At 35.8% G+C, this 24745-nt stretch overlaps 1 protein-coding gene across 1 annotated transcript in view; it reads left to right on the forward strand.

The window, feature by feature from the left end:
* Positions 1-8778, forward strand: part of MTNR1A (melatonin receptor 1A) — a 47585-nt gene extending 38807 nt beyond the window's left edge. The window contains exon 2 of the mRNA XM_005149056.1: positions 7902-8778. Within this exon, the coding sequence (XP_005149113.1) occupies positions 7902-8770 (869 nt within the window). The 3' untranslated portion in view covers positions 8771-8778. The remainder of the gene's footprint in view (positions 1-7901) is intronic.
* The last annotated feature ends 15967 nt before the right edge of the window (positions 8779-24745 follow it).

Consider the following 24745-nt stretch of genomic DNA (forward strand, 5'->3'; position numbering starts at 1 on the left):
ACTACAGAAATATTTATTGTGAGTATCCAGAAATATACATATGGCACTTAAAACTTTTTTCAAACAGCAATTAAACTATTTATTTTATCCACATCTACTGGAGATTTGACAATTTTATGACTACTTATTTAACAAGAGCCACCCTCATCTATTCATATTACAAAGCTACAAAACTATATGACAGTACCAGCTGAATACAATCTTGTTACCAAAGTAAATATGCATCAGATAAATATTACTGTGATGAAATTTTAGAGGTTTCCATAAAAGAACAGAAGTCTTGATCAATTTGCTGCTACATCTAAGGCAAAATATCTTGGACATGAACCTACTATGTAGAGCCTCAAAGCAAAATATTTCATGGAACTGCATAATGAAAGATGAGTATATCCTGAGGTTCACTGGTAGCTCCAACTGCTAAAGTAATCTTTAAAGTAATCTAAAGTAATTTTTAAAACTGCACTTCTTAAAAATCCTTTAAAAAGACACAGACTCTGATCACCTCTAGATTTTTAAGTTTAGGTCTACAAAAGGTCTTCAGTCAACTCCTGTCAAGTACATTAGATGCCTAAATGTGCAATGGTAGTCTAGACCTTTTCTTTGCTGCTGCTTTGAGTTCCAGGTTCTTCACATATCATGTCACATAAATTCACCCAGCACTGCCCTTCTTGACATAGACAGAAATACCTCAGTCCTACCAGAACTGAGATAGTCAGTATCCCATGCACCTATCAGATCTGCTGCCTAGTATAAACTAAGCACTCCTATTATAAGAGGATCAATAAAAGAGACATTTTCAAAGCAGCCCTGAAATGTCATACTAAAGTGCCAGAGGCAAGATACATCCGCAAGTCTGTACCACTCATTCTGCATATGGATTCAATTCCTTTGTCTGCCTTACAGTAAATTTCACATCACTTTATTTTCATGACTGAGCCACCAAAAATAGCACTGACAAATATTTTTAGACTTTAAAAGAGCAGTAGCTGTCTCACATGTGTACCAACTACAGTAAAATATGGTAGGTGAAAAAGTCACAGAAAACTGTATGCCATTTGATATATCTGCAAAACTACACACATCCACATATTGTTTGGCTATATTCAACTTGGAACTGACACCAAAATCCTCCATTCCTTTATTTTGTATACTATATAATTCCTCACTACCATTTCATGCATCTAATTTTCTTGGCCAGAAGATGGCATAGGCATTTCAAATTAAATTGTTGCTGCAGCTTCAGTGAAAGTTTCTGTATGATAATTATTATAATCTAAATACAGTATAACCTTTTCGTTTCAGAGAATATCAGTGGAAACATTCTTTTATGCTGTGCTGATTATGTCAAATTTTCTTCAACTTGTAGCACACTGGAATAAAGCATTACAATATAGAATATTCTGATAACGTGGTCTTTAACAAATCTTTTCTTCCACATCTCTCAAATATACTGTTGAGCAGTTCTCCAGCTTTTGATCTGTAACATTCAGCATCCTGAATTTCTATCAAGTACAGTTAAAAGCTGATATTATTTAGGTCATTGCAGCATCTTGGTGCTAACAAGCTACCTGTGTGACATCACTACAGCTGTAGGTAGTTGCCATGTATGTAATTAACACATCTGGTTTCATTAGTGTCCTAAGTAGATGATACAGAGTCTGAAAATCTCTTCTATTATGTGACAGAGGTGTACATTTTGATGAGGTTTTAAAATAATCATTAACTAATACAATATCTTCAGCTTAAAAGGAAAGGTTTTCCTACTTCTGCTTAAAACTAAAAAATTCATTGTGGGCTTTACACCATTCAAGTTTCCCTGCATCACCACGGGCAGCATCAGGGTTAATTTGCTAATGAGAAGCAAAACCCACAGGCTCATCATGCTATATGCAGATTTAATGTGCACATGGACTTCTTGATTCAGGCCATGTTTATAAATAGTACCTCTAGTTTAAAAATAGGTTTTTGAGATCTAGGGAGTTGATATTATGATCTGTAAAGTGAATGAAGCTCCCAGGAGTAACTGGAGCTTATGTAATATTTATTCCTACATTTTCACTCAGCTGCTTTTTGCTATTTTGATGCTGAGCTGCTGGGACTGTTAGTTTCTTAAGCCTTTCAAATCTGTCTTCAGTAATGTTGGGATTGTCTGCATGCTTGCTTGTCTAGGTAACCTTACTTGGCTTTGGAATTTTGCTTAAGAAACAGTGGTCATTAGCTCCACTTACAGGTATTTTCATTTAACAATTTTTATTGCACAGGACCTTTGTGGAATCCCAGACTGTGCTGTCAGGTACAGCAACTTTCCAATATAAAGTTAATTCTAGAAAGATTAAAGGCAGATCTTTTTCCTGAAACATTATGACTCGTTAATTTCCCAGGGAGACTAGTATTGAGTCTGTGGTGTTAAACTCTGTCTCCAGATACAAGAAGAAGGATATTTTATTCAATTTACATAAGGCACTCACAAAAACAATTTTAATGCCTTGATTTCCCCCCCCCCCCCCCGATGTTTTGCAAGTGAAATACCAGTGCTAATGGAACAACATTCAGGGCAAAAATGTTCATGGAATATGAAATAGTGTTAATATTTGTCACTGAGATGATATTTTGTGCAGGGAAACAATCATGAGAGAAGCAGAGGCCTAGGAAAATGCTTTTCTACGGAAGAAGTTCAGCTTATAGTGGTAAAATGAAACATATAATATTGAGCATTATGCTTAGCCTTCTAATTCTGCTTTCTTCATAAACTAGCCCGTATTCATGTGATGCTTTATATTCTATAATCAGAGACTTAGTCACTCCTACCATTTAGTTGTGAACAGAAGTTACTAGTTTTCTAAACCAGCTGTTTTGACATCTGTCAATACTGTCACTTTTGCTAGATATGAAAATGGGATGCTGTGTTTAGTTATAACTATGAGGTACCACATTTAATTTTTCTGCATCTCCAAGCCCCCAGTTGCATGCACCTAATCTTAGTCTTGTTTTTAGACAGCATAAACACCCAGATTAACATTTTGGGAAAGGATTGGATTAACCAGAAACATTTCAAAATGCCAAAAATAAAATAAAATTAAAAAAATTCTATCATTGAAGAAAAACAGAAGTATTAGAGTGATCAAAAAATCAGTACCTTAAATAAATAGTAAATAAAAAATAGTGCCATTAAATATATAAAAGCTGTGTACGTAATAATCTTAACAATATTATATGTGAATACATCAGGACTTCTAGAAAAGTTGATCCAAATTTATAGCAAAGCATCCTGTTAAGCCTTGTTAGGAAACAATCAGAAATGACCAGCATATCTGGCTGTATCTGACAGGTGATAAAGTGTTATTAGATAAGAATAGCATGGACCTAGTGGTTGGAAATTAAGTTTGATCTGGTAATTAGTCCAACACTGTAGATGTTTACACTATCCTCTTTCCTTAAAGATATACTTACCAACCATGAAAAGTTTTAGTTGATGGCCACTGAAACAAAAACTTCATACATGACTTCAAATGATAGCTGCATGTACTGTTTAGTCTTACCTAAAAGCAAAACCATCTCCACTTAGGTTGCACCAAATTTTGCTGAGAGCTTTAAAGTCTTTATGCTGAGCTGAAATGCATAAACAGGAAACAAAATGTTATATGCTTCAACATGCACCATCATGATGAAAATATGATGTTGTCTGGAAAGCATTTATTGTAAGAAGCCATTTCATTATTTATACAGGAAATAATTTGAAATGGGTGAACAGAAATAGTGACCTAGCAACCAATGTTAAAAGGTACAGGAATATCTTGGAAAAAAGAATAGGCGCCTGGCCAATGTTGCTAGGAAAATGAGATCTCTAAAATTCATGCAGATTTCCTTAGTACTGAAAAATTTTAGCTGGGGTCTGTAATGCTTTAAAGCATTATTTTCTTCCATAGATATCTATAGATACTTTTTTACAGTATAGATTTTTCCCCAGGATTAAAGTTTTGGAAGACTTAAAATACTTCAGTCTCAGCACTTGACAAAAGAGCTCTTTAGACCACACTTTCCTCAGTTCTAAAATTGCAAAAAGAACTAGTCCTTTGTGATCTGCTTGCAAAGTGCTCAACCCTTCAATCTATACCTATGGGGGGCATTCAGCACCACTTAGGCTAAGTATTTTTTTTTTTCCATTAATGTTCTGCACTTATTCATGTTGTTAGAAATTTCTGGAAATTTTCTTATTCCTGTTAACTTCAGGACATACTTAGCACTAATTTCAGGGAATAACAACCCACACAGTCATTTGTATATGTTATGCAGCTACAAGTTGCTACTGATACAGCTACATCATGTAGTTCTTATCTGATGCTCTCATTCATTTTGATATCATGACACTTAAACCCATAAGCATTTTGTTGATAATCTATTAAGGTCACCATTTTTACACTCAGTTTATGTTGTATTTTGTTCTTGGAAAAGTCAAATTGTCTCACAGAGCACTTGTTTGTTTTCTGTTACTTTAGTGCAGTTTTTTATTCATTAGGGAGGTATGATGTTGCTATGTGTTTGCTGAGCAGACAGGTGTCTTTTTCAGTAAAAGTGGTGAAAATATTTAATGGAACATCCTTTAGACTGCATCTAAAAGCATAGCCTGCTAAAGCTGGTAACCAGTAGATTATCTTTCTTCCCATATACTTTCATAGCATAGTATCTGCTTAAATTTATTCAAGTTTATTTGACTTATGCCAAAGTCAAGAAATTCAACCTCAATTCAGCCAGCTGGTGTTAATGCACAGTAATGCATTCTTTAGTTATATAAATCACTTTTTTTTCACTCTGTAGAGATAATGAATACTTTTTATTCAAAGAAGAGCTATTAATTTTGGTTTTGTGGCTTTTTTTAGAGCGTTCAATATGGCGCTTTAGGCTTTGTTTATAGCATTCTCTTCAAATCCAACCCTGAAGATAATAATTAGTTTTTTCCTATATCTTTTTTTTAATGGTACTCACCTCTACAACACCAAGTGTTCCACAAAGATAACAGTTTAATTTCATAATATGCCATCAAATACATGGGAATTTCATAAAATATCACTCTTTTCCAATAACGTTGGGTGCCTAAATCTAGGTTCATAATTTAAAATTGTGTATACTGTATAACATATGAAAGCTCAACATCTGACTCGAGTCTGAAACAATGAACCTCAAAATATACAACAAACATACAAATCCCAAATAAATTTTTACTTACATTTTCTATTTTATCTTAATGACAAAGTTGTTGTGCTTACATGGAAAATGTATCTGAACTCAAGTTTGAAGATAACCCTTCCTGAAAGGCAGGTTAAAAGTCCTCTCTGCAAACAGGTATTTGGTTTCCAGGTATTTTCTAGCCCAAAGCTTTGGTCAGACAGCTGACACAAAACCAGGAGCTAGCTGCCTGGGACTTTGTTTCCAAGGTCATGATTTTTTTTAATAAGGCAGGCTGCCAGGGTATCCTGCTACCCTCCAATTTCTGTATGAAACAGCTTTCAGTTTTCTGTGTGAACAGACTTTCAGTTTCTTGCTCTACAGCAGCCAACTGAGAAGATGAGACAACCATGGCACACCAGTTTATAGAAGCCTGAAATTTGGCTGATTCAGAAAGAGTGCTTACTTCTCCTGGACTCAGCTGTTTCCAAAGTATAGGGTTGTTAAAACTGAAGTATACCACCTGTCTTCTTTCAGCAACAGGAAAAAACCCGTTTAGCTTTGTGTTTATAGCTGAATCTTTTGGCTCAAGTGGGTAAATAATGTTGGCACTATTAATGGAGAACATCAGCAAATGTTTCAGTGGATGGCAAAGAGAGAAGCTTTGGGATGGACAGTTTCCAGCTAAGCAGAAAATGTATAAGCATATATAAATAGATTTCTTTTAGGTATTACGTTTAAATAAGTGTCCCGGTTCTGTGTCCCATCCAGAGACATAAATATTTCATCAAACCCACCATATTCTGGACAGGGAAAAAACTTGCCAACAGCATAATTTCATTCATTCTCCACTTCTCAATTCATAAGACAAAGCACAGAGCTCCAAGTTTCATCTAGTCTCTTTTATTCTTGTATCACTTGCCACTGTGTCAAGGTTAAATTCCTACAGTGATGGTTTTTTTTCTTTGTTATCTTCTGCTTAAAGAACCTCTGACGTTTGTGCTGAAATGATCTGAAATCTTCTAAAGCTTTAAGGATAAGCATATTTCAGTCTGGCAGTGAATTCCCAGGCAAAAGAAGCAACTAAAGACACAATGAAGAGAAAATGGTTCATAAATGCAAAATCCATGGAAACCAGTGTAGTAATCTTTTAACTGATGCTATTTTTTCCCAGCTGCTATTAGTATAAATATCAGATGTGGTATTTTGTGCATGTATCAAATTTTAAACAAAAGTGAATATGCAGCATCCTGAGTCAGATTAATTTCTATGTTTTTCTCTGTAGGTGTTTGCAGATTTAATATTTCTACCTGGCCATTTTATGTGTAAGATTAGTGAAAGGATATGCATTTTAAGATGTTTGTGATAATATGTTGAAAAAGTAGTTTTGAGAATTATAGCAGCTAAAATGCCCTATTGGTCCATAGATACTTTAACCTTTTCTTTTAACCTATTTTTATCTATTTGTATTTTGTCTGCTCAAAATAAATGCACAAAACAGTTCACCAAGCCCCCTTTGTACTAATAATGAAATTCTATGTCATATGAAACTATCAATATATTTTCTTATAGGTTGCAATAGTAGCTCGTATTTCATCTTCAGTGAATAATTGCAGAATTCCAAAATATAATCTCAGACACACACATACCTGTGTATACGCACACATTTATCTCCCTACATGCATGCATGTATATATATATGCATTTATAGCTTTCCGTAGATATGGACATGAATAACTAGACCAATACATGTAGTAATTATTTTTTAGAAATGGACAAAAGCTGTATCAATGTATGTTGTGACCTTAGAAACTAGAATTGCTGGGAGGAATTCAGATGAATTACCATTTAGGCAACTAAAAAAAGAACATATAATCTATGCTCAAAAATATATTCAAAACATGTAGTTATGATGAATTCCACTATCTTTGAAGAACAGAGAGAGCTTCTATCAAGAACTAACACAGTCTAAAATGGTCTTTCTTTGTTTCAATTAAAAAGTGAACCAAGATAATGGATCATTGCTTAATTTTCCAGTTTTGAGGCAGAGAAGAGCATGGCATCAATACTGTCTGGGAACTGTCAAGGTCACTGCCCAGCACCACTTCTTTTACTGAAGAGTGTGTCTCTTAATTTAGGAAAAAGAGCTTAGTTTGTGTTCAGCTAGACTCTCAGAAGTTAAGTTTAATTAAGTGCTAGCCATAAGATTCAAAACCAGTCACATTAAAGTAATGGAAACTTGAAATACAAATGGGAAAAAATAATAATTTTAATTTCAGGGCTGGAAAAGTTAAGGGATCCTGTAAGGAAAGGGAATTAAATTAAATATAGAAAGTAAATGTGGGTTGCAATTTATTAGTAGTAATATTATTTCTGCTGATTTTTCAAGAGAGACCATATAAAAGCAAAGCAAGACTTAAAATTATGAATATTTTTATTTTACATGAATACTGAGTCTGTGTGATTGGAAGAATCCAAATGAAACTATAAAAATATTAGGTCATGGTAATTAAAGACAGTTTCTTTTAAAAGGTGCATCTTTAAGTTAAGCTACTTCCTCTTTAGGTTAATAAGGAGGGTCTTATTTCTGATAAATGACAATAAATTTTAATCTAGAAAGTAGACAATAATTACATTTAAAGAGTTCCACTAAAGCTGCTCATTAACATATTGAGAGCAGAAGTGACAGAAAGGAGCAGAAGAAAAACTAATATTTGCCTCTTATATTTATTTTACAGGAAATGTGTTTGTTGTAAGCCTGGCAGTTGCAGACTTGGTTGTAGCAATCTACCCATATCCACTGGTGCTCACATCTGTATTTCACAATGGATGGAATCTGGGATACCTTCAGTGCCAGATTAGTGGCTTCTTGATGGGCCTAAGTGTCATTGGATCAATCTTCAATATTACAGGCATCGCTATCAATCGGTACTGCTATATCTGCCACAGTCTCAAATATGACAAGCTGTACAGCAACAAGAATTCATTGTGCTACGTTGTTCTTATCTGGGTCCTAACATTTGTTGCTATCGTGCCCAACCTTTTTGTGGGATCACTGCAGTATGACCCCAGGATTTACTCATGTACATTTGCACAATCAGTGAGCTCAGCATATACAATAGCAGTTGTGTTTTTCCATTTCCTGCTCCCCATAGCCATTGTTACTTTCTGTTACTTGAGAATATGGATCCTTGTTATTCAGGTAAGGCGAAGGGTTAAACCAGATAACAACCCCAGGCTGAGACCACATGACTTTAGAAACTTTGTAACCATGTTTGTGGTATTTGTGTTGTTTGCAGTCTGCTGGGCTCCTTTGAACTTTATAGGCCTTGCTGTGGCTGTCAACCCAGAGGCTGTAATCCCTAGGATTCCAGAGTGGTTGTTTGTAACTAGTTATTACATGGCATATTTCAACAGCTGCCTTAATGCTATAATATATGGACTCCTGAACCAGAACTTCAGAAGAGAATACAAGAGAATTATTGTCACTTTTTGTACAGCAAAAAATTTTTTCCAGGATAGTTCTAATGATGTGGGAGACAGGATGAAAAGTAAACCTTCTCCATTAATTACGAACAACAATCAAGTGAAGGTGGACTCTGTGTAAAAATGGGAATCTTATTATTGTCACTCAACAGCATTCAAATAAAGTACTGTTTTATTAGACCTACTGTTAAATATTATAGTGAAATATCTCCTACACTGAAAGCACTTTGATCAAATTTCTTGCATGGTATTTGGAAATTCAAGTTTCAGAGCCTTGACATACAGATCCTATTATACAATGGAACATTTATCGTATAATAACACAATGATATCCTTGAGGGAATTAGAAAGTTATGCATGGATACTTCCTTCCCCATCTCCTCCCCCTTACATGGAGATAAACAACTAGAAATAGATTGAAACAGAAGTGTCCACATCACCTGTCTCAATAAAAGAAATCACAAAACTATTCCCACCACTTTCAGCCACTTTCTGGCCAGGTTGTGGTCCTGATTCTAAAACCTCTGAGAACTTCTTTTAAAAGACAAAATCAGAAACATATTAGGAAATGTGAAGTGAGAAATCAAGGTAATCGAAAATGCATTAGGGTTTTTGACAAGCACCTCAGTCTATATTGCTTTGTTCCTAACATGAACATGCTTATTCATTTTTTTGGGAAATTAAACCTCACCATCCCTCCTAGGAATGGTATTCTCAATTGACTTTTCAATTTTAAAATATCTTTTGGGAGGAGAAATATACCTGACCAATTATCTTCAAAGTTATAAGGGCAGTAGGACAAACAGGAAGGAAAGAAAAGAGCCATGATTCAGCTCAAGCTGTTTGGGCATGAAAAACTGTGTAGTAGGGTTGGGAAGAAAAATACAAACCACCATTCTTTCTGAAGAGACAGTAATTCATAAAATTAGGAAGTGCCCCTGAGGATTTTCTGGGGAAACACCTCTTAGAAACATAAGTAAGGAAAACCCGTTATTTCTCACATGTGTATGGTACAGAAGTTCTAAACCTCTGTAAGAAAAATAATAATGCATTTAAGACAAATGGTCCATAAGGATAATAGTTTTGTCTAGTTGTTAGAATATTAACCTCTTGAAAACTTGGGAAATGAAAAATGTTTACAGAATGAGAATTTAACATCTTTCTCACCTGAGAATAGCCTGAGACTATAGGTTATTTTGTAATCTGCCACAGATAAGCTTTTCAAAATAATAATCAGGGTTTTATCACAATGATGAACATAGTGTGATAACTTAGAACAATTAGACACTTCTAAAGAGCAGAAAAGAGAAGATGCTACTTATGACCCTGGTACAAGGAGGAACACATGACTCTTAGAACAGGATTTGCTAAGTGGACTTTCTACAGACAGCAGGCACCTCTTCATTGAGGGGGAAGCATTATACTGTGACCTAAGGAAGAATAGCCAGACAAGCTGTCTGCTGCAACGATATATCTCTGTTTATAATGAAGTCCTCTGGTGGAGAAAATTGATTCACAACAGAATTCACCTTCAAATTGACCTTAATTTGTTTTGTAAAGATGCTCCAACTGTCATACCTTTTAATGCTCAAGTGTTCATACTTTCACTGATCAAGTACACTTGAGCTTTCCAAGCCAATTTCAATCATTTCAACTGGACTAAGAGTTTCTGAATAGTCATCAGACTTCTGTTAATCTATATTAAAATGTGGTCTTTACCACAGTTTGTTTAAATTATTACTTGCTTTGCTGGAGATGTTTCTGAGCCTATATATCTTAGGAATCAACAGTCACTCTATGCCATTTAATTCCTTAAACTGCATACAAATCTAACGGCATTTCATCTTTCTTGGGTTGTAGCTTTACTTAATAATGAACTAAAAAGGAACAAATTCATATTTACTTGAAAACCCCATTGACACTTTGTCAACTGAGCAGTTTCTTACCTTAAAACCAGGTGCCTCATGTCAAGTTGAGAATAGAGATAATGAACAACATTGTAAAACCCTGAAAAAGAACTAGAAAGTCGATGTATTGCTGAGGTGCTTGACTCATCTCTGTTTACATTTGCCATAGAACCACTGTGTAAATAACCAGCTCTCTTCTGTTGTGGTATCATCATATGATGCGATATGATACAACATGACTAACAGCATAAAGTATATCACAGCTTTCTTCACTGTGATTTCATCCTTGAAGGATGCTTAGCTCTGTAATTTTATTGCTTTGTGCGTAGAGACTTCATAGTAGCAAGGAAGTTGTGACCACCTTTGTAAGAAAAGTTTCCGTGTAACAAAAAACACTGTTTAAATTCTTACAAAACTTGCCTTATTTAAAGCATATTTTCAATGAAAATAATGTTTTATGATGCATCTAATAAAGTAGCATAAAGATAACTCAAGTAGCTTAATTATTAGTAAATTTAGAATTTAGAATTCTTGAAGATCTTTCACTTGCCATTTCCAACAGAAAATGTACATTTGACATGTCTAAATATTTATGAGCCGGTTCAAGATACTGTATCCAATACTACTGGTTATCTGACGAATCAAAGTCCCCTGTAATTCACAAGTGCTAAAGTATATTTTTGATGATAGTAAAAATGATTTGCTATATACAATAAAACATACTACACCAAAGGTATATATTTTATTGAATAGGCCTGTAATAAAAATGGTGAGCATTTTTCAGATCTGATATTTTGAAATATTTGTATTGAATCTAAATCACAGAAATGTGCATGTTGGTGATGTTATGGGCTGCTAAATAAAGCAATAATTTTAAGAAATTATTGTCTTTTTTTTTTCTGTGGGGAGGGAAGATTGTTAGTCTTTAGAATTTAGTTTAAATGAATATGGTGAAAAATTTGGGTAGTACCTGCTGCCCTCTTCAAATTAATTTTGCATTTACTGCCATTCTGAAGTATGTTCTAGGTAAGCTTTGCAAAATGACTCATTGCATAAGAGTAACAATCTTTAACCCTGCAGTAATGATTTCTTTTAATCAGATTCTATTGCTTCAAAGGAGTCAAAGTAATTCATGTAAGACAATCAGCAGGCTTGTCAGCTGCTCATTGACAATGAGCATGACAGTGTAAGTAAGCACCTTACAAGATCAGACTCTTCATGGTCAGCATACAAATGTCTGATGAAAATGATTGTGATTTCCAACTGTTCTAAGGAGACAAAGTTAGAAACTCACCCAAAATTAGTTGTTTCTTTGCAAGTGGATGAGCCATGACATGACATTAGATTTTCCCTTGTATGAAAGGCAACCATGGTGCAAATGCTTTGTTTAGAATTCTATCTGGAAGTTTTAGACAGTGTACTATAGCAGGCTATAGCAGCCTTCAGTCCTTGATGGATTTAATGAGTCTTAGCAGTCTACCATACCTGCAGGAGCCCATCCCTTTCCTACTTCCTATCCATTTCTGGTCTGCAATATTCCAGGACAACTTCTAGAAGTAAATCTCCTTCCCATTCTTTTTTTTTCTGCTTTCCAAACCCAGATGATGTGCTTTTGTTTTTCAGCTGTGACCATGCTATCAGCCTGACTGTCCCTAGTCCACCTGTCCAAACCAGTCAACGCATGCTGTAATGTACTTGATTCTGAAATGTCCCTATCCTGTTGTGATCTGTTATGGCCACTTGTGTTTTTAAGAGTAGTTTGATACCAGTTAAAGTCACCTTACAAACAAATTAAATGCAAATTTCAATACTACTCATCCTCAAGAATCTATGATTTAATACAAGCATAACAATTTATAACACGAATAAAACCCCATGGGACTCCATTCTTGAAGTATAATATTGCTATATAATCTTAAAAATAATTTTATTTCTTTTAAATGCTCATGAAACCCATTAATGCCTCCATCCTTTTCTCCACATCAAGAACCCAAGTCCCGTACTGAGGGAGGAATTAGTCACTAGAGGAAGAGCTGCACTTTGAAATCTCCTATGAGCTGTGAGTGACAGGAAGGGAAATCAGATTCAGAGTTGATACCACTAAGTATTCAATCATTTGACAAAAAATGTCTATTTACCTAAGATTTTAAAGAAAGAAATCAGACCTTGTTTCAGGAAAAGGTCAGCAATTACAAATACTAAGGAATCATGGTGTTACCATCAAGCAGCTGGTATGGAAAAAGGGAGCCCATCTTATATAAGAAACCAAGATTTTATTGCTAGTCTAAATGCTTTAATGCTCTAACAAAAAATGCAAGTTATTCTTAGTCCAGTTACAATTAAAGTATCACTTCAGTAGTAAAGTATCACAGCAGATTATCCAATTATAGAAAATTGTTAGTAATGCAATGATTCAAGACATGTACGAATACACATTAAGTATAGTTTTATAAACAGAACATCATAACATCTACTCCTTTTTCCTGTTTTTCACTCACCCTTCCACGGTACCTCTGGTTCATCTTTGTGCTCCCATCTGTTGAGATGAAGAAGAGGTTATAAAGTTTTCTGCAACCCATAATACCAGTGAAATCTCCAAGCCTGAAGGAAAGGACCAGCATGTGTGCAGTTTTTCTGTGTGTATATTTGTTTATAATACTCTTGCTTTTATTCTTAAACAGCAGAGGTTTAGATTGGGTATAAGGAAGAAATTCTTTACTGTTAGGGTGGTGAGGTACTGGAATGGGTTGCCCAGGGAGGCTGTGAATGCTCCATCCGTGGCAGTGTTCAAGGCCAGGTTGGATGAAGCCTTGGGTGATATGGTTTAGTGTGAGTTGTCCCTGCTCATGGCAGGGGGGTTGGAACTAGATGATCTTAAGGCCCTTTCCAACCCTAACTATTCTATGATTCTATGATTCTGATAGGAATAATGGAAGTTACTCCCTCATACTACAGGGGGCAGCATTTGAAACTCAACCATGACAGACCACGTTGAGAAATTCTATGTTTATTGGGGTACTTTTTGTCATGGATGTCCAGGGAACATGAAGGCACACAGCAGGCACTTTGTTACCGCAAATAGACTTAAAGGTCGATTACACATATGTCTGCAATTAGTTACAAATCTAAGGGTCAGTGAATAAGTCAGTCTGGTCCTGAACAGGACTCTCCCATCTCTTTTCTTCTATTGTTTCTGATTTACTCATTCAAGACAGATCTTGCTTTTGATTCACATGTTGCTAGAAAACTGTTGTCTGGAAAAACAATAATCAAAAGACAAAATCTATCTTACACAATTACTTCACTGCTGTCAGAAATTGATTTCAGAGCAATTAGGACAGTATCCTAAAATAATTAGCTAATCAATAAGTTTATTAATACAGAAAAGCAACAGATCTTCTCAGAATATTTCCTTGATGTCTGAGAAGTGTTTCTGTAATACAGATGATACTATCTAATGAATTATTTCTCAGCAGCAGAATTCAAAATAAAATAATCTGATTTGTTGTCAAAGAAGCAGTTGAATAATAGTTGTATTGAAACGTGAAATAAAGTATGAACAAATCTCCAAATTTTTTTTCAAATAATTAGAATAATTTTTCATACTCTTCTTATTCAGGACATTGCTTGCATATAAACAGTAAAACAGTGATCAGTAAAACAACTGTTTTTCACAGATGAGCTTTTCTGGAAGGCAGGTCAAGAGACTGTTGAACATTCTCCTAAATAACTCTGCAGAGTGTCATTGGGTTATGTTTAAGCCAGATACTGGCTATCACAAACTAATCATCTAATCATAGTTAAGGGCAGAATGATGATAGTGTTGGCAGATGGAATAAAAAAGTTCCATTTATAGTAGAAATATAGAAATAAGGAAACTCAGAGCAGTGTCTGTAGCCACATGAAATCATTCTTAAAGAATTCAGTTTCAGCCTCATCGGTTACATTATTTTTGTTTCTTTCTTCAGAATCACAACTTTTGGTCAGTGTTCTGTGGCATTGAAAACAGTCATTTAGCATCTGTCTGTGACATTTGTGGTTTCAGTTCTTCCTTCTATTTTGGAAGAAGAAAACGTTCAAGGAGAACCCTAATAATGCATTCCAAGTACGTTTGGATACAGCTGGGTATGCATAATTGTAGGCAGCTATGAAAATGAAGTTTGCATTCAGTAAAGAATAAGTAACAGCCATAGAGAATGACTAAAACGTTTGAAAATCATATGTATTATATTTGTTTTATCAACACCAATTAATAAATCAAGCTATACTGAACTATTGGAGTAGCATTTCACCTGTTATTCTACTCTTCATTTCATTCAACCTTAATGCTTTCTAGCTGGTGGAGATATCAACATAAAATTTTGGAGTGGACTTGGAATGTGTGTGTATGTGTGTGTGTGTGTGTGCTCCATGAAGGTGGGATAGAACAATATCTTATAAACTAAACTAGTAGGGTTGCTCATTGTTACCAGTAAGAAAAGAACTGTTAACTGCCATATGTAGAAAACCAGAAAAGAATGGCTGTACCCTGTTGTGCATCTGCTTTCTCTCTCAGCCTGATTTTCTATGTGCTTGTTTCTGCCAGCTTGAGGAGAAGCAAAGTGACCATTAGTGTGGTTACGCTGCAAGCACAGCCAGCTTCTCACTCCAGGGTATACCTCCTGATCCAATGTGCTGCATTGCTGGGCTTGGTGCTAGCAGAAACTCCTTGTGCAAAAGTGAAACGACTCTGAAAGGTTTTGCTGGTGTTTATGAAGTTGTGGTTGACATGCACCTCACTAACCTCCTAGTAAAAGCCACTCCTGTCTCATTTTACTCCCTACAAGTCCCAGCTCTTTCCTTTCCTAGGCAACTGAAAGCACAATTGCTAACACCAGGGATCAAGGTATTAATGCAGTCACTAGAGAAGACACTGTGTATTTTTTAATTCCAGGGCTTGCAGCAGCAGAAAGTGAATCTAATTGGCAGAATTTCTTTAATTTTCAAGCATGAAAACCTGGAATTTTCTGACTTTACTGCTCTTAGAAAGCAAGCATTTTAACTCTGGAGATGAACTGAAGTAGTACATGAGAAATTTACACTAAACTAACACCATTCCTTCTGTTGAAGTTTTCTATTTCACTTTTATGTCAGCATATCTTATAGATAAAGAAAGTTTGAATTGGTTGGTATTTGAACAGGACATCTGAATGAAAATCTTTCAAGTGTCGCCAGTGAATTTTATTCAGTCATGACAGTAATTTTTATAATGGAAGACTGAAGGACACTGTGGTCTCATTCAGATGAAATTTGTCTTTTGTCTTTTTTTAAATGGACATGCAATGAAAGAATGGGTAAGTGATGTTTAAATTCAAGCCTGAGTTATTATATTCTCCCTGCTTCAAGATCCCTCCTGTGTTTTCAAGCTAACCTAGTATATTTTCCTTTTATGCACTAAAAATTTGTTCAACATTGATATACATTGCTACTCCACTGCAACAGGAATTACACTCTTGGGATGGTTATATTTCGGTAAACAGCACAAGGCAGAGGCAGGCCAAACTGTTCCTTTAACCACCCATCAAATACATATATGCTTTTACTTGGAAACAGTGCAAGATAAATTCTTCCTACTCAAATACACTCCATGAATTTGATTTCTTTCTGGAAAAGAGAGTGAGACTTAATCAAAATTAAAAGGAATAGACTGCAATGGGTCCCATGGATCACTTTGCAAATTGGGATTGCTAGCCCTAATTCTTTAAAAAGGACATGAATCAAGCACACAAAAATCTGAGACTGACATTTAAAAAAAGAAGTGATTTCAAATAATAGTAAAAGTAGAATACTTCAGTTTGTCTTCCATTTTCAGGTCTTTAAGATGTGATCCTATTCATAATTTCAATCTTTCCTTAAAACCTGGAGGACTAGACATTTACTTTTTCTTTTCCAGTGAAGAGTGATATTGCCCTGTAACTGTAGATGAAAACCACCAAATATCATAATCATGCTGAAATCAGAAGACCTATTCTAAGACACATATATGAAAATCAGGAAAAGTACTCTCCATGTACACCTCCCGTGCACAACAGCATAAGAAGCTTCAATAAACTTCAGTGTTTGTTTATCATTTGCATGCAGAATAGTTTGTGAAAAGTTGGATGGATAAATTACTCAATTATAGTTTAAGACGTCTACTCTGTCATTCTTTTCATTTTATTTGCAAATGATCCTAGGTAGGATCAGCTGTGAGGAAACTGCAGTAAATGAACTGCATGTGTATGATCTTTACTGACAATTGTATTACTATGTAGTACTAAGGAAAACGTCTATATTAAAATACAACAAAAAATTAATAAAATGCAATTAACACTTTTAATGAAATAGTTCTACTTTGTGTTGGGTATATTATATCTATTTTAAAAATAAATACAGATGTTATTGTTACAACTATTTGGGGCTTTTTTCCTCTTAGGTAATGTCTAGTCCCGTCCCGTGTCCCCCCCCCTTTTTTTTTTTTTTACACCCTGAATAGTTGTAGTATTAAAATTGATAAAGACAATTGTACAAGAAAATTAACTTTTTTTTTATTATGGATCCTGTAGATCTTAGAAGGCCTTCAGGGCATTGTGAGTGCATGCCAATTGGAAGACCCAGAGGAAAGGTTTAGGTTCAGCTAGCTCATATATCACATGCAGCACATGTGCACATTTTGATGGGCAAAATACTCTCCTCAAAACAGGTCTGTACAACCACACGTACAAATCAAGAGCAGCAACTAGTGATAGCTGGCAAAATTTCCTTTCAGGAAATATTTATTGCAAATGATAAAATCACAGAATGGTTTGGGTAGAAGAGACTTTAAAGATCTCATTGTCCCAGCCTCCCTGCCATAGGTATGGACACCTTCCACTAGACTAGGTTGCTCAAAGCCCCATCCAACCTGGCCTTGAACACTGCTAGGGATAGGGTAGCCACAGCTTCTCTGGGCAACCTGTTCCAGTGCCTCACCACCCTCATAGTAAAGAATTACTTCCTAATGTCTAATCTAAATCTGCACTTCTGTCAGCTTAAAGCCATCCCCCCTTGTCCTGTCACTACACGCCCTTTTAAAAAGTCCCTCTGTAGATTTCTTGTAGGTTGCTCTAAGGTGTCCCTGGAGCTTTCTTTTCCCCAGGTTGAACAAGCTTAGCTCTCTCAGCCTATCTTCATAGAAGTGCTCCAGATCCCTGATCATCTTTGTGGCCCTCCTCTGTACTCACTCCAGTGGATCCACATCCCTCTTCTATTGAGGGCCCCAGAGCTAAACGCAGTACTGCAGGTGGAATCTCACAAGAGTGGAGTAGAAGGGGAGTAAAAGAATTATCCCATGGATAATTAATCCTGTGCATATTATAGATGAAAAGCCTCCAAGCTCTTGTGTAGGATCTTTCCAGGAATAACAAGGCAGTTAGCCACATGTTAAGTAAATTGTTCTGGCATGCAGCTCGTAACTGTAGCCTCTCCGGTACAGAACTGCAAATGAAATTCTTATATGAGTCATGTCCAGCCATTCTTTTACCTGGCAAATGCATGTCTACACACACGATAACCATTGAACTCAGTAAGGTTCTTGCGCTGTAAATGAACTTAATCAGCACTGGAGACATCCAAGATACAGGAGTGGAAAAATTAATCTGCTTATTTGGAAGTTTAAACTCCTCTAAATTAACCCAACAGTTGGTTCTTAGACCTATTGGTCTAAGAGCCCTTGTTCTTTTGTTTGTTCTTTTTGCATTCCCCAGAGTACTTTATTTAAACAAAGTTGCTTGCATATCATTCGCCTAATGTTTTTTACTGAAACATCGATCTAAAAATATCTGTTTAACTGTAACTATCCACAAGATGTTAACATATAAGATATCAATTTTTCACTCAAAACTTTACAAAAGTAATGAAAATCTAGAACTCATTATTTACCTAATATTGCGATTGTTGCAATCTTGGTTTTTGCTTGCACATTAACGATCTTTCATTGTATCACATTGTAATAGGCCATAGCATGATTTATAATTTTGTTTACATTCTGAATTCTTGGGAAACTTCAAGCATATGCAAGATTCTAAGCCAATTTATGTGAAAACTGAGGCATAGGTTTGTCACATGTTTATATTTGAGTAGTGTTAATACAGACTTTTAACTTAGTGAAATACCGTTGTGGTTACATGACAGCACATGAATTTTTTAAAGCTTTCTGGAATTTATAGATCCTGCATTAGTTGAATATTCCTAGTATAGAAAAGGATGGAGACATCTCTGTGAGAGAAATTTTATTTACTGGAGCTGAGAAAATTTTTGTAAATTTATATTTGAGATTTAAATTAAATAAAATTATAATTTAATTTGTTTTCTATTGTCTATTTTAAGTTAAGAGGATTTTTTTAAATTTCCATTTGCTTGGCAAACAGGCAATTATAAAACTCGTAACACATATTTCCATTGCAGTATGACATACTGACTAGAATGCAGCAGACAATTAAATGTATATGTAGTTTGGATTGGGATTTAGTTATATTTTTAATGTGACAAAAGATATACTGTCATTTAAATTATCTACGTTATAGTAAAAAACTTAATGACAAAGTACTTGTTAAATTCAAAATACTAGATTAAAAATTGTATGGGTTCGAGTGCATAAGAAAACTAGATAAACTTGAATAAAGAACAGATGAATTAGGTTTTTTTCTTAAGATTTATCTAATTAAAAAAATATTCTAACAGCTTAAATAGTTCAGTTTTCTTTTCCTACAAATGTATAGGTACCATAAAAATGAAAAACACTACTCAGAAGTAACAATGCAACTCTATTTCAGTCTAGAGATGAGATATTTTGTTTCCAGAGGCACTTTTACTGAATGGTTAGCAATTATATTGCATATTAGTTTTTAATTCCAGCCAGCAAATCTCAGAAGAGCCCTGGAAAGATCCCAGCCATCTAAATTGTTAGAGATCTTTTTTTAGAGGCCACAGAAAATGTTGCCATTGTCAGTCTGCCTGTAGCTGCATACATTTGCTTCAGGATCTGAGATATGCACAACAGTAAGGTTTGGTAGGCTTGCCTGTCTGAAGGAATCCAGGCTTTGATAAGATCTCATGGAAACTTATTTATTGCTATACTTTCAGTCATATGGTGAAGCACATAAAGGAACCTCAGGAAGCACCATAATAAAACACACTAGGAAGGAGTGCAAAAAGTAATTACATATACCCTGTCAAAGTAAGTACATATACCGCTGCAGCTGCAGAGCATGGGAGTTGACAAGTGTGTATAGCATTTTAAAGGTTGTGCCAGAGCTTCTGCGAACCACTGTGGGGTGTCTGGCTCTGGGGCTGTTTTCCAGTCAGCAATTGGTGCATTAGCTGTGTGGCTCCAACTCCTACCACAACCTGAGCCAAAAGAGCATGGTGAGAGGCTTCAGGCCCTCAGAAAGCAGCAAAAACACATAACCTTGCCCAGGTATAGGTAATTCACCATTTCTTCTCCTGCTTCCTGGTTGCCCTATCCAATCAAACACTTGGGCTTCAGCTAGAAATGCCAGGATTCTGCACAATGACTTTGCCTTTTACCTTGACCAAGTTGGCTGCAAAATATTCCTGCATGGTGCCCAGTATATCTGCTGTTTGCATGAAGCAGATGAATATCATGATATTAAAAATGAAGACCAAGGCTGTTTTGCAGAGTGCCGAAATACTTGCATACTACCCAAAAGTCAAAGTATTGTGTGCATCTACAAGCATTTGCTGAAGAGCAGCAGTAGGTGAGGCGCAGCCCAGGAAGAAGTGGGTTTCAGCTCAATCAATTCCCAGGCCAGGAAATGGCTTATTTATAGAAATTTGCTGTGGGCTTTGGTGTACATGTGGGTGCTTGACAAGAATGTGGATCAGACAAAAGTGGGTAAGGTCAGTCTGTTATGGGAAGACAAATAGTAAGGCGATTTTCAATTAAAGTGCAGCACACTCTTTCAGGCAAAACATGTCAGGCCAAGCAGACCACCTGCTCCTGCTGTAGCCTGGAGGCACTCTGATGAGACAGCTGTGACCGACATCACCTCTGCTAAAGCAGAAGCTGAGGCTAGATTAAAAACAGAAATGTCACCAGCAGGAACCAGGCACAGCTCTTTCAGCACTGGCAAGCAATACTGCAGATGGACCTCATGTCCCTAGTGTACATCTGCTAATGTCAGCATCAAGGTGAGGGTGTCAGTATTTTGTGCAGTTAGGAGAGCCTCCCTGCCAGACTGGAAGCCCTGCTTCAAATTTATCAAGTGAAATTTAGCTAGACAGTGATGACATGTAAAAGGTTGCTGGATATCAGAGAACCATATTGGCCCAGTCATCAGCCTCCATGAGAAAGATAATTTAGATGGCAAGGGACCTTGAAGTCTTTACATTTGTTTACCTAAATTCAGCTGTTAGGTTAATGTGAGGGGAAGTGTGTGAGCTGGTGGGAACTTTAGAGTGAGATGTAGTTGCTCAAACATAAAGCAGGTTGTTAGTTCACCTGATGTCAATCTGGATTATTTTTGCAGCAAAAAGCCATGTAAACTGCATACTTGTATTATTAGGCATATACAAACACTTAAAAATTAGAGGTGAAATTTTTGACAAAACCCCCTCAAATTTATAAACAGATTATTTATTTTAAATGTATAAACTTATAAACAGGGAAGAGAGATTGAGATGCTATCCAACACATAGGAGAGCCTAATATGTCACTGAATTCACACAGATGCCCTGCAGTGGGAAAGGCTCTGAAAGAATATCCTTAGTTGGTCCCACAAGTCCTAGCCAATGAATCCTTGCTTCATTGTGTGTGTCAACACCGTTACTATTTGCATAAAGCTGATGTTTTTTTGCAGCCTCAGAACCATCATTATAATAAAATGGACCGTCTGTAGAAATCACATAAGGATACATTTAAGATGATGACTAGGAGGTACATGGTTACAGGGATTTGCAAGAATTCATGCATTCTCATTTCTTTAAAAAAAAGTAATACCTCATATCTGGGAAGACTATTCACAATGTATAGCTGTGCACTACTGTAACAATTTGTATTTGTAATATGCTATGTAATGCAATATAGCTGGGAGAAAATTCAAAACAAATGCCACAATTGATTCAAAGCAAACAGGCTTATGGTACAATTTGGGGCTGCAGGCCACCTAAAATGTATTTTCAGATTTCTTACTTTCCCTATCTGGCATACTTAGCAAGGGGACATCTGGAAATAAGTGTCAGTGCAATTACCAATATCCTAATCTATGAAAATACTTTTTGGAGGACATAGAGTCCCTTACTGCGTTTGATATCATTACATGGTCATGCATTCTGATTTTGAATGAGTTGAATGAGAGGGTGGCTTCAATGACTTGCAGATATGTCTGTAATTTCAGTAACAGTTTCCATGTCATGTTGTTCTTGATATTTATTTTATCTGGATTTCTGAAACAGCATGAGCAGTACTAAAATGAAGCAACAGCTACATTTAATTATGGCATGGCTGATGTATCTGCAAGGGACCTTAACAGAATTTTGCTGGTTTGCTGAGTTTTGTTTTTTTTTTTTTTTAATACTTGCAGAGAGAACATTATTTCCTCTGCTTTTTTGTTTAACATTCTTCTACTGATTTTTCAGATGCTTAAAGGAAGCATAGTCTTGCATCTCAAATCAAATAGTTAAAATATCAAGTGCTATGAAGCAGCTGGTTAGTCACATCTTATTGTTGCTGATCCTGGTTTGTAAATGCAGGCAATTCTAAAACAAATATTCCCTTTGTACATTAACAAACATTATTTTCAGGAGTTTCATCTGTGCATTTTTTCTGTGATCTTGTAAACATTCCCACTAACAGAGGCTGGTCAGAGGGTACTTGAAGAAAATAAATGGAAATAGAAATAGAATATGGCCACAGCTGAACAGAATTCACTTAAGTATTCAGAATACTATTAATAGAAAGTGCCGGTAAAATCTGTTCATCTCTAAGATCTAGATGACTTGGGTAAAAAAAAAACCCAAAACAAATTAAATCCTACTTTGAAATAAAATTCATTAAAGTTACCACAGTATTTTGGGACCTTGTGTCAGTTATTCCAGAAATCCAATTTACTGTAGATATATTGGAGGTTCACAGAAGAGGTAAACAGTTGCTGTGATGAAAAATGCTACTGGAGTAACTAGGTGGAGTATAGAAAAGTTATTTGTTCATATTATTTGCTTTAGGATATTAATTTCATGCCCAAATTAAAACTGAGCAATAGTATTTGCATTAACTGTGCTTTAGTGCAAAAACAAATCACTTTGTTAATATGAGTTAGCAGTTTTTCTTCTTAGAGGAAATAATGAAAAGCCCTATTTCTTGGAAATATAAGCAGATGAGCCATCACCATAGCAACCAAAGAACGTATCCATTGCGTCATTCTGTCAAATGGCCCCTGCATGTGACTGCAAGCTCACATTCCTTACTTCCATCAGAAGGCAGGTTTTCGTCCTGCCATCCAATAAAATCAATACGCAGTAGGATGTTTTCTGCCTGCTGTAGTTTAGAAAGAGGAAGCTACTTAAAGTAGGTTTCTGGGGTTCTTTTGGTTTGGTTTTATGTTGTTTTTGGGGTTTTTTTTGTTTGTTTGTTTTTTTCTTAAAGGTGCACCAAAGTTTGTTTATCTGTCAATATACTGAAAGATAATGAAAAACAAATTAATAGAAAAGAGATAATTTGCTTCCATGAATGCTAGGATTCCTCTTGCTCTTTATTTTGTTTCATGAGCCAGTCATGTCTTTGTTGCAGAGAGTTATCACAGGCTCTTTGGACAGCTTCCAGCAGTCTGGCTTATTTAAACACTCTGTTTCTCTACTAGAGTTATGAAAGAGGCTTTGATTTCTTCACCCCAAGGAGGAGAATCACACTGCAAACATGTTTTATAAATCAGACAGCAGGAACCAAATACAAATTGCATAGTGTTAAATGATCACCCATTTCCCTTGCAAACCCTAAAGCAGGATTTTATTTTCCTGTCTTCCCATCTTCAAAGATGTCACAAATCCATCTTATCTCTCAGACTCTAAAAGGTCATTTTCACCATATCCTCCTTTCCTCTTCATCACCCTCAGATTCCCACCTTCTTCACACCTGCCCTGCAATAAGAACCAAGACCTTTGGCTGCAGGTCTAATTCCTGGTCTAATTCCCAAAATGACCAGGCTGAGCTTTCCCAAATGTTATAAAACCAATGATGACTTATGCTTGTGCGGATTGTGGATTTTACCTCAAGAAAGCCAGCTCAGATTCAGTTTCTGTAAGTTAGGTTACTACTGCAAAATTCTCTGGGAGAAAAAAAATGAACTCTTGCCTTCTTAGGTAGGTCTGAAGGTAGCCTTGTTACTTACCTTTTGAGGAAATGCTCTTTGCTGAGTGGTTGGTGATGAGTACCAGTGGTGCCTGAAAAAAGTCTTCACTGAAATTCAAAGTCTAACTACAGAGGGATAAGACTCCAGGACCACTGTCCATGTACCAGCATGACTGTTACCAAACATGGCACTTAGGAAAGAATAAAAATTATGATGGAGAGAAGGCACCATCTCTGTGTACCACTACATTAAAGTCATGCTATGGTATACCCTCCACTAGGATGTGTGGCTCCAGAATCAGAACTTTCTTTTTCTCCGCAATAATGCTTTGCTCAGTAAGGCTGGAGGAGGTATATAAAAACTGTGCTCTGTCTTTCTCTCTCTTTGTCTCTCTTTCTCTAGAATGCCCAGTACATTTTAGATTTCTAAAAATATAAAATATATTAAAATGTGCAAAAAATGTAGCAAATTCTATACTTAAATAAATTAACAGCTATATGCAAAATTGATTTGAAAATGTCAATTTGTTATACCAGAATAATGGTCTTGAAACCTAACCAATCAACTTCTGTCTGCCAGTTTCAGTTAAGATAGGTGGACTGGTAGTTTTCCAAAGCAGATTTTGCAGGATTACTCCATTGGAGCTGTTTCCTATAAACACAGGAAGTGAGTTGGCAACCTCCTGTAAAAAGAAATCAAGCAAACCATGATCTATACCCTTTGTTTGTTAGATGTCATTAGCAAACCCAAGAATCAGTTAAAGTATGACATCTAACAGTTCCTTTTTTTCTTTTTTCTTTTCAATAAACCAACATATTTGGGGTT

The sequence above is a fragment of the Melopsittacus undulatus genome, chromosome 7 (genome assembly GCF_012275295.1).
Source record: "Melopsittacus undulatus isolate bMelUnd1 chromosome 7, bMelUnd1.mat.Z, whole genome shotgun sequence".
Taxonomy (NCBI): Eukaryota; Metazoa; Chordata; class Aves; order Psittaciformes; family Psittaculidae; genus Melopsittacus; species Melopsittacus undulatus.